Below are 12075 nucleotides of genomic sequence, written 5' to 3'. Positions count from 1 at the left end.
CTCTTGCAGAGGTGGCCATTTCAGCTAGATCACCATGTAGTGATGAAAAACAGAAATGTAAAAGCATAAAATACAAAATCTTTGAAAATTGTGCTATTAACTTTTTCAAAAGTTTTGTCACTTAATGAACATTACCCAATGACTTAGCACAGTGATTGTCACACTGCAAACTTGGATTAACTGAAGAGCAATGGGAAAAGATAAATCACACACACGTTTGGGTTTGTTCATTTTTCTGAAACATTTGAGCAGCCCAAAATAATGTTGGAAGCTAAAACACAGTATGCTATATAAATGAAGATAAAAAGTATAACAAAACTTGTTATCTGAATATCAATTTTGAAACATCATACATCTCAAAAGACCGCATTTCTCGTCATTATATATTCCTTTTATTTATATTGTGTAGTTTTAGTTTGGATAAATCAGTTTTTGAACTGCGTTGTAAAGTTAATAATTTGATACTTAGGGCCATTCTGTGGATTGAGAGATATGCAAGGTTAAGTTTGGTATTTAGAATGAGTGGTATAGGTATAGATATCGACATTGACAATATACGACCGTTTCATTAAAAACAATAGTAAATTTTGGCAAGACAATTTTTTATCTTTATATCTTCAATTGGCAACCCAATATTGATTTGTGACCCCAAGGGCCACGTTTAAGAAGTATAAACTGCTTTAAGCAAACAATTATATCAAACATCCTTTGCAGACTACCAGGTTTAGGGCGATTACGTCTACCAAGTAATCGAGCAAACGTTAACGTAAATGGTTTTATTCAATTTGTAATTGGCCTTAAACTGTGCGTTTTGTACGATTAAATCGATTACTTTTTATACACTTTCCAGAGCTTGGATGATTACTTCAGGAACGTTAATCAGCAATCAATCGAGTAAAGCGATATTTTAAAATCTAAAACAACGTATAAAATTGTTACATTAACTTCGAAATAACATGAAATATATTTCACTAAGTTTTGACGACGACAGATTTTACATATATCACACTAAGAACTCTCTGCGCAGCATTTTAAATACATTGTAGGACGTGGATAAACGTCCGTAAACCGACCAAGTCTAAACGTTCTGCCGTTACAGATCGCAGTTATGCAGTGCAAGTTGTTCTATATTTACGTTATTGTGATGTGTCAATGGCATTGTTCGCTACAACGAAATATGCTTGATTGACCGCGCAGTCTGTAAGTCTTAAGTGTTTGAAAAACAACACTATTTATTGTTGGCCTTGCCAAACTGCTAATCTAAGTAGTTAACGACTAAATTCAATTCAACGTGGGATAAAAGGTAATCGTTATGTATGACTGGAAAATCCATTACAATTTAAATTAACAGCAAAATTACTACAAATAAATCAATTATTTTTCATTTTGGTACCCTAATAAACGAATAATCAATCGGGTATTATGCCTAAACAATCGAATAATCAACCGATTACTAAAGATGAATCTTGCATTCGTTCAAATAAAATTCGATTATCAATAAAATGCTAACGATTGACAATCGATTACGAATAACAATTACGATTACCTCAACCCTGCACACTACATTATATAATTTTTCAGAAAATTACTATCCAAAAAGAAGTTTTTTCTGAAAAGCTGATATACCTTTGCAGCCGATTCAAATTGTTCTTTTAATTTATTGAGCTCAACCTCGTAGGGTTCCTCATTAGGGGTTTCAACACGATTCACCGGTTCTACAACATGTAACAGAAATTAGAAAATAATAATGCTTTCTTAAACAAAAACTTTTTGCAATCAACAGCACTCACCTAAATTTTCATCAGTCTGCCGTTTCTGCGACTTTTCTCTTGCAATTACAGCAGGTGATTTGGTGCTTGGCAAAGGAACGATTGGTTTTCGTTTTGACTTTGGAATTTCCCATTGCGATCTCATTGCTTGTATGTCTGGTAATTCATAGTCTTCAACTACCTAAAAATTTTTACAAGATTTATAAAATTTTCATAGCTTTTTAATCAAAGTTTAAAAAAGCGTCTATGGGTTTGGATTTGGCAACTTTTCGATTTGGCAACCTTTTACATTAAGCTAGTAAAAATCGCAAAAATGGTAACTACTTACAGCTCGGATATAACTTAATCAATTGACACAACCGGTCTGCAGTAATTGCGTCATTGCGTCTGATTAAAGTGAGGGTCAGTATGCTCACTGACGACTACTTTTTGATTAAAGGCCAACTTGCTTTTGAACTTGTCCCTCACTTTAAAGGTGGCTATACACGGGAAGTGAATTGTGATTGACCAATTGCCGCAAGGAAATGCGTTCCATGTGCAACCTGTCATCGTACGCACAATTGAAAACGGAATGCAAATCCGCCGTTGAGGCAAATTTGCAGCCTGGATATAGGCAACAGAGTTGATGGTATAATCGAAATAGGGAGGCCTACCAAAAAAGAGCCTGCACAGTGCATATTGGATGCGATTCACACGAATAAAGTCTTCTACGTTGACTTGTGGTACTCTGCGTTGCGATGGCACTCGATTTTATCGGTACCCTAAATGAGATTGCTGCAGTCAATGCATTCGCATCACATGGGAACAATTATGTGTGTGTTTTTCGCATCGCTACATGCTATGTAAGGCTGGCTATGTAATTGGTTATACCCCTGGCGTACTTTCGAATCATGTCGGTCGTCACGCGTGGATGATACTTCTGAACAACGAAGAACTGTACCAAATGAAGGGAAATAAGTTGAAACATGGCACTATAGACTTTTTTTAAGTAACTAAATTGCGAAACAAAAATATTTTAGATTAGGTTACGTGGCCTACGTAATACATATACGATTAGGTAAAACGTGCATTTAGTGCGCAGACAACTAGACAAGCGCGTCGTCAGCTGGCTGATAATACCTTCCAATTTCTTTTTGGGACTGCGCTGTTGTGTGGCGAAGTAATCACATCCACTGCGCAGCCACCTGTAACCTAGAAGAATTTACAATTATCATCCATCCTCTGGATGGTATTCTCTTCTGATATAGAGGTTCTTTTCGAGGTGCTTAATTAAATTCGTGTTATTTTATCTACTTTTCAGGTTCAGCTGTTTATAGCTACTCCACATACAGTGTTGGAGTATCTTGAAATGGAAAACGCCTCTGTTATTTTACATTGATTAAAGCAATTTCGCTATTGCGTTGACATTTAGACACTGCAATGTTTGCGTTAAAAACACAAAGACTTTCGTTATATGTTAAAAATGATAACAATTTATTGTCTCAAAATTATGTTCTTCCTATTACATATTTTCCAGCGTTACTTCTTTCGCAATTTGTCTTGCAAAATATTGATGCAAGTTTTCGAAAATATTTCTTTGTGGAAAACGTTGCCATTATTACACACATTCTTCTTCCCATTATTGTAATAACATGTGTCATATATTTGAAACGCAATACGTAGAGGCTATGGCCGTGTGGACCTATTTAGCTTCCAGATAACACTGTCGCTCCGTACCGGTTATGTGCTGGCGGCATTCTCCTGTGAGGTGTCGTATCGAAAGTGACGTTTTCGAAGGTTTTCATTATGTAACCGCAATCGTAGGGCAGTAGCTAAGATAATTTGACAATTGACATTAAATACCAAGTAGTTGCAAGTTTCTACTTGAAGTCAACTTTGTCTCTGCCGAAACTGAAATAGACCCCTTCCGAGTTACTGCCTGGTTGGCAAGATTTTTTTAATCGCTTATACTTATCAAAGGAAAATGTTGACTCACTTTGATTCTTTTTTAAATTACAAGCGTTTTGGGCATTGTATTGTAAAGATTTCGCTCAGGTGAGTTGCATATGAATTCCTTCACGCGTTAAAAAAAAAATTTCGAAAATATTCTGCCGAGTTGTTATTGTACAGTAGTTTCTTTGGTGCCGCTTACGCTTCGGCAGAAATATTACCATTCATACAACTATCCATGGAGTACGAACATCGATGGTAAAAACTTCTTTCCACGTCTAGTCCATATACGCGTATGGGTTAATACTTGAATACTAAAAGAAACCAGTGAGAAAACTTTCAATGTAATAGCCTAATAGGGCATGCATAACAGAAAAAAAATTACTAGCTGCAGTTATAGTTGAATGTCTAGAATCTAGATTCACCTAAAAGCATTAGCAAGATTTTCAATGGTGCATATGAATATCTATTAACAGTTACTTTGCAGGTATATAAGCGCATATTATTTCTTTGTATTTGGCCGCAGAAACACTGCATTATACATAGCAGGTTAATTGTTCTGCACAATGCACATAGCATAGAACAACGTCTTAATTACAAGATCGTGCAAAATGATTAGCATCTGTGGAATGTAAACCAAAACCGAATGAAATATCGAAGCGATTTGACACAAAACGCGCTGTGAAGCTGTCAACCTTGCAAGTTCATACTAAATTCAATTTCAACAGACCATTTAGCTAAAGATAACGTGTTGATTAATGGTAAAAGGTTCAAGAAAGAAAGGAATCTGTGAACTCAACCATGCAACGATGTGAATGTAAAAGAAACCTTAATTACTCGTTGCAAGCAAGCTCGTGGTGATTAAGTTGACAAATAATTATAGTTATTGGTAGTGGTAGCACGAAATTCAATGTTCTTTCACAAAATATGTGGCTAAAAAGTTACTTTTAACAGACTGTGTTATGACATGCTCTTCGGTATTACAATAACTACGTCTCTTAGTGAAAACATGACCGTTACAAACGACTGCCTTTGAGTACCAAGTTAAGTCTTTCGGTTTATTTCCAGTGAACTAATTTCGGGATCGAGTAGTGAGAGCTTCTTTTCATTTAGGATTTTATATAGGCGAGTGTAAATGATCTAGATTCCAGTTTTTAACGCCACAAAGAAAACTGTGTTTAACTTGGCAAAAGAAAATCAAATAGTTGAGAACAAACCAAGTTATTGTGTTATCAACTTATAATCAATAAAGCCAAATCTAATTCAAATGCCAAGAAACTCAACAACTGGACATCAGAGGTTTCTAAGCAGTTGTTGCTTTTACTGCTTCGCAATTTGGATGTGTACACCAATGATGGTACGGCAATTCTGGGAAAAAAAAAACGTTTTGTCCAAACGAACTTTATAAACTTGTCGTACCACTTCAACACGCTTGAACGATTCAAGAAACACAGTTTTTATCTGAGCTGGTTAAATCCACAAATATAACCCTAACAATCCAAGATCGTTGCCAACTTCCAATGCAACAGTCTCGTACAGCTGTTGTAGTACACGCAGACTGCGGTATGCCCTTGATGGCATAAAACGAAGCACCCGATCACACACAACTTCATGACAAAAACTTGACTCCATTGTAGCAAGGCAAGCATTAAACACGTCAACAACGTCTCTAGGATTGTATCTCGTCATTCCCTATTCATTCTGTTGCAAGTTTTACTACTTCGGCTTTTACTTTACGTATCTTATAGTAAATAGATTATCAAATCGTTGTGTGTCTGTATGCTTCGAAATGTGGAAAAAATGCAATAAACGAAGTAAAACGTAAAATTAACGAGCGAGAAGGGTTTACGTCTTTACGATAACGCGTTATAATAAAAAGCCGTTTTCAACTGATGGGGTTAGGGTTCGTATTAAAAAATTTATTCATAATTAAACAAGCTTTTATCCATTAACACTTGAAAAAACAAAGGTGTATACTAGGTACATCTTATTTACGACTGCAGAACGAAGTAATCCACTTCAATGTTCAATTTTATACTAAATACAGCTACTAAGAAGTAAACGCCCGCAAGCATAATTCCATACACGGTCATACCGTAATCCGAAAACACGTTACGCTGAAGCATATACGATTATACGGTAACCACAATCGCAAGACAAAGCAAAACGACCTGCAGACATCAGCAATCAGCATTGTGCGATGTGAAGAGCAAATCAATGAAGTAAAAAATCTTATCAAATGAACCGGATTACTTACACAATTTAACTACCAGATATCCACATGATAAACATGAAAAGCAAAGACAGCAACTGGTGTTGCTTATTAACAAAAAATGAAAGGAAGGATCAACAGAATTACTTCTTCCATAAACGCACTGATACTGCGCAAGTAAGCCAATGATCAAGGCCATTTTACTGGTGACCTTCAGGGCGCCACTGCCTAATAACGTAAATGTAAAAACGATTACTAATATTGGATTTCCACTAAAGTATATGAAACGTTCGATCGGACCTGAAGTGCGAAAACATGCAATCACATTCAATTCAAAGAACTGAAAATAAACTGTAACTTAAGTTACATGAACGTACAACACTGAAAAGTAATAATGTGGTGCAAAAGCGAGGCGAAACTGTTCAATTGCCTTAAGCAAAGTTTCCTTAATCTGAAATTACCTTCATTACACTTTCATTATTATGACAACAATAACTCACTAATTAAAAAAACATACATAGCTAGCGCTAGAAGTTTGCCTTTCAAATTCAGTAATAGCTGTTTTCATGAAAGAATAACAGTACAAAAATTAGAATAACTGCAATATTGTTACACTTGCAGTCTCGCATTTAAAGTGTATCAATATGCATGAAAAAAATATGAAAACCAGCCTGTAGCTTGCACAAGTGAAGTAGCCCATGATGTATCTTAATATTGCATTACTGCAGCAATGTGATCTTCCATTTGAAAAAAGTATAAATACCACAAACGTTTGACATATCACAAAACACTTTTGCAGCTTAAGCTTTAAAGTTAACAGAAAATTACAAGATACGTTTCTATTACCTGATCATCTGATTTAACAACTTCAATATTTGCCGGTTCCTTTTCAGTTTGTACCGTTCCATTTGCCATCCTTGCATGAGTTGAAGTTTGACTGACTGGAGACTTGGGAATTAAATAATCAGCTGTTCCAAGTTCAGCTTTTGAACTCCATAACTGACGAGTTCTAAACATGTAATTGAAAAGCAAAATTGTATGAACTATTTAACATCAGGTCACTATGCATACGTATGGTTATTGCCTATGTATGGTAATTTTAATTTGTATAGGCCTATAAAAATATGAATGGGTAGTTGATCAACTGAGTGACAGTTCATTTGAGTGACACATTGGTAAGTACTGTTCAAACTACAGTAATGGGTTAGGGTTAGGGTTAATTATGTCACTCGAATGAATAATTTATGTCATAATTATGTCACTCAAATACTGTCACTCAAATGAACTGTCACTCAGATGATATACACCCATATGAATGTCAAAAATTAAAAACTTGCATCGGTGTTTGATGCACTAATGAATCATTATGCAAAGATTGGCTTATGTGGTAATCCTTTATTTAACATAAAAATGTATTAATTCAACAGTTGAACGTCGCTGACACAATCAATTTTTCAGTGAAAAGCATTGTAAAGCACATATCGAAAGTTTTAAAACTTCAACATAAACGACACAAACATTTAACAATGCCCTGAAAGAACATTTAATATGCTGCAGGTCCAGATTATTTGTTAATTCGCTGAAACCGCATATACTCAAAATACAAAGTGCAAACGTACTTTAGACTTGAAACAATCATGCAGTATGGTATGGTGTCACTATTATCATAATCTATATTCTGGGACTGAGAAAAGTCTTTGTGCAAATTAAACTCAAAGATTATTCCTCATCACTCGAGCCCCGGTTACCTAGCTTTTGTGAAAGCTCCGATAGACAAAAACATCTTTCAGTTCATATTTTTATATTGTATTGCCTGAATTTGAAACTGTTTATCAAAACCACTGATCAGGAGCAAGCACCATTAATGCCTTGTCAAAGGGCATTGTGCAACGCAAGTGCCACTGGGCATCACATTATTGGAAGTCCAGCACTCTGGCGACTCAAGTTACTACAATGCCTACAATAAACAAATGCAAGCACCAAAATTCTTAACAAGGGATACATATTGTATACATACTATATAGTTTTTTGCAGAATAGGCTATACAGTAGAATCTGCGTAATATGACCATGGATAGTATAACCACCCGCTTTACATGACCATTTTTGTGAGGTCCTGAATTTTTCCATAAAAAACTATGTTTACTATTTCCACTCGTCGGATATTATGACCACTTTTTCCGATTTTTCTATAAAATTTTTGTGTCAATTATGCTACTTGACAGTGACAATTGTGCCACTTGTATTTCAATTCACCTACAGATGTTCATTTTAATGTTACTGTTTAACATTAATGAAATAAATATGAAGTTGACATACTTTGTTATTTTATACCAAACTGTATTGATCCTGGTGTGGTTAAACAGTAGTGTAATGGTTTCGGTTATTGTAACCATTCAGATATGACCCAAATGGTCTGGTCCCAAGGTGGTCATAATAAGCTAATTCTACTGTATATACATAACGGTTCTAAATGTACAGTTGGTGCAGTTTTACAGAAAATATGCAACTTAAGGCAAATACAACATAAATACACCCTATCCAATTAACTACTACAGCACTAATGAAGGTTTTCCCATACTTGTTTAAATTTATTAGAATGCTTTCAGCCTCTTCACTATCAGATGAAGCCATAGCAAGAGGAACAAAATAATATGTAAATCAAAATTATATATTGCGTAAACAGAGAATTTGCAAAGACCTGTAAACGATATGCAATATTAGGCTGACAGTTTTAGATATAATATATTATACTGTATACCCAGCAAAGACGTCACAATTTTAGTAACAGTGGCTCAGTACTCTAGTATACAAAAACATTGCATGGTATTTGGTTGTGCACTTCCACACTAGACCAAGACTCAAGTTTCCTTTACTTTTGCACTCCCACATCAGGATCTAGGATTGAGTTATTATTATGTCATAACTTTTTTGTATTACCTCATAACACCTTCCTATTCAAGCGTTCATGTTGGAGTGCAGAAGTATGAGACCCGACCAATTATAACGATATGACGTACCTAGCGCTACTAACTGTAAGAAGCTGGAAGAGTAATCTATAATATATTAAAAATTAACAAACAAGGCCTCATAGAACGATTGTTCTATAAGTACCATCCAAACATTACTGTTACGGATACTGGTACGGTAATATTGCCGACTAAAGAATTCAACAAACCGTGTGTATTATGGGCTCCGGCAACCCCTATAGGCGGCAATAGGCCAAGGTCTATGGTTGACCTGGCAGTGTTCAGGTTTTAATTTAGTACAACCTGTGTTTTACTGCTATTGGCTTCGCACGTATTGCAACCTACGTTTGAACAACACAACCAACTCATGCCACCAGACCAGAAAACGACTGATAACCCCCTTTCTTACACGACAACTCTGACTGATTGAGCACCGCCTCTTTTCACAACAACGCTGGGCAGCTTGGGGTCTAAGTCTAACCGTTTTGTATTCATAGTAAATCTATTAACTGTGAGTCCAGCTCATTCTCGCCATCAACCGGTAATCGAATAAACCATGCTCTAGTCCTGGGTGACCAGGCACTGATTTAAACGCCTAAAAGTTAAAATCAAAAAATTAATGAGACGGATTTCAAACACATATTGCGACATAGATTTTCCTCCCTGTTCGACAGTTATATACACGTATGCGTACGTCATCTAACCCGGACTAAACTTTCTTTTTGGTGCAGTAGCGTATTTAAGATGGCTTTGACTGAGAAAGGCAAGTTTTTTGAAGTTAGATTTGTGATAACTGATAATATTGTGTACGACATAGAATTCTCGTCTATCGAATCAGCGAAGCATAACACTGCGTGACGTAATCGATTGCTTCGTACTTACTGTGTGTGCATTTTGATTTATTCAGTCCTTTGGCTATTACGTTCAACGCCGCAACATGTCTTTATGCTGTTGCTGTAACAATGTTTTATCTTGATGTATTCGTTCAAAGAAGCTTCAATATAATCAGATTATACAGCTGTCATTCCTGTGTTATTATTGCTGAAGTCTATCAAAGTTCACTGTTCAGATATACACAAGTAAACAGACTTTGTAGTGAAGTGGGCAAACCTTACAGGTTAAGGTACCATACCATTTGCACCCTCCAAGTGGTGAGGTTCAGCCGGTTCGCACCGGTTCGCGCGAACCACTTCCTAAAAATAAAAAAGTTTGTAGACCCAGTTCCTGGCCAACTTCCCGAGCGGACCTAATATAATCACGGTACGCAGAGTTGCCAGATGTGACTAATTTTAGTCAAAGGGTCAAATCTGTATGCAGCGTGGCTAAAAATATTTCAGAAAAATTAACCAATTGTTATTGGCTAATTTATATACATGATTTGTATATTGCATATATAACTTAAAACTTATTTATGTATGTAAAATGTAGACAAATCATATCGGAGAAAACAAAACTAAACATGTTCATTCTTCGTACAGTTTTTGTTCAAATGTATTTAAACCGCTCCCGCGTAAGACAGTTGGACTCACTCTAAGGGGGAAGCCTTTATACCTCCATTACGGTGGTCGGACGATTCAACCCACGGACGATTCAACCCCGGACGATTCAACCCACGGATGATTCAACCTGCGGACGTTTCAACCTGCGGACGATTCAACCCAGTACCATTCAACCTAGAACGACTCAAACCGCGGACGATTCAACCCACGGACACTTCAACCCGCGGACGATTCAACCCACGGACGATTCAACCCGTGGACGTTTCAACCCGCGGACGATTCAACCCGAGGACGATTCAACACACGGACGATTCAACCGACTTAACGGACGATTCAACTTCAACTTCAACAAGAAAAATCTGAATACACGAGTTATGGATTAAATTTAACAAGAGATGAAACATCCTCAGAGCAACCACCAATAAATGAAAAAACGTTTGACAAAACATCAAAAGATGAACCAATAGATGATGGAGAGAACGAATGTGATGTAAATAATGAACTTGTTGAGTGTTGGAATCAAAAGCAGGCTGAAATATTCAAAGAAAAGTATAGATATTTTCTCTTCGCTAACAGAAAACTAGGCTAAGAAGCATGTGCTGAAATTAAGACTCTAAATATTAAGTCTATACCTATATCCAAATCATGGGCGAGTCAAAATATCAAAGGACAAGGGAAAAATAGAACTGTTAGACAGGCGTCTCTACGGGAAAAAAATGCACGAACACTTTACATCCAAAGCACACATATTGTGCGTTGTCGAACTGAAACAACGCGACAAACCGGAAAACAAACAAAATAAATGATAGATATGTAAGTTCTACAGAAAAAGGTTTTTAATACAGTTTACAGTATCGCAAAACGCAATCTACCGTTTTCATACATAGAAGATGAAATTGAATTGCAGATAAAAAAATGGATTAGATATGGGAATGGAAAACTGCTGTCAAATTAGTTGAGCATATTGCTGGGCATATTATAAGACGTGGCTTAATGCCGGAATGCTCCATCTAGCGACGAGGTATCTTTGTAACTTTCTATTTTTGGGTAACAAGCACAGAAGCACTTAGTTAACACATGCTCATGTCAAATTAATGTCATTAACTTTGCTCAATATACAATTTTTCCTAATCCATCAGGCAAGGCTGTTTTATGCTTTAATTGCTTTTTTGCTTTAATTTTTCTAAAGTATAGTTAAAAAGTTGTTAGTCATAGTGTCTGTAAATAAGTAGATTGAAATATTCACTGTTGTTATGACAACAATGTTTTAAGATGCAAGATAACCTGCATTTTACAATAACTTCAATAAAGGATTGTGTAAGTTACAAAGACAGTCTTTCACATCAAACATTCTAATCAAAATTTTCAACACTCCGCATTTTAAGATTAATTTAAATCAGTTTACCGAAAATAATCTAAAACAAAAAACATTTAGCAACTTTAACACTAGAAGGACGGGGCGCGTCAATTGACACATTTTCAACCTAAGTGCATCTATAACTTTTAAGTGGTGCATCGCAAAACCGTGATATTTCCTGACTTTTCCTACATTAGTGTTAGGTAACTAACCCATGAATACGAAGTTTTTATTTTACCGGTAGAGATAATTAACGTGGTCACTACCTAGAAGGACGGGGTGCGTCAATTGACGCATTGTTACTTCACAGTACAAAAACCAGTCTCGCGATTGAGAGCATT

The 12075-nt window shown here is 36.0% G+C and overlaps 1 protein-coding gene across 3 annotated transcripts in view; it reads right to left on the bottom strand.

The window, feature by feature from the left end:
• Nucleotides 1–8628, bottom strand: part of LOC143471190 (uncharacterized) — a 30976-nt gene extending 22348 nt beyond the window's left edge. For all 3 annotated transcript variants that reach the window (XM_076969583.1, XM_076969584.1, XM_076969585.1), the window contains exons 1-4: nucleotides 8491–8628; nucleotides 6757–6919; nucleotides 1791–1950; nucleotides 1627–1715 (exon numbers count right to left, since the gene is read on the bottom strand). In XM_076969583.1, coding sequence (XP_076825698.1) covers nucleotides 1627–1715; nucleotides 1791–1950; nucleotides 6757–6919; nucleotides 8491–8543 — 465 coding nt within the window. In that variant the 5' untranslated portion in view covers nucleotides 8544–8628. The remainder of the gene's footprint in view (nucleotides 1–1626; nucleotides 1716–1790; nucleotides 1951–6756; nucleotides 6920–8490) is intronic.
• Nucleotides 8629–12075: the final 3447 nt, after the last annotated feature.

Source organism: Clavelina lepadiformis, chromosome 9 (genome assembly GCF_947623445.1).
Source record: "Clavelina lepadiformis chromosome 9, kaClaLepa1.1, whole genome shotgun sequence".
Lineage (NCBI taxonomy): Eukaryota > Metazoa > Chordata > Ascidiacea > Aplousobranchia > Clavelinidae > Clavelina > Clavelina lepadiformis.
The sequence above is the reverse complement of the archived record's forward strand: the minus strand, read 5'-3'. Positions and strand labels throughout refer to the sequence as shown.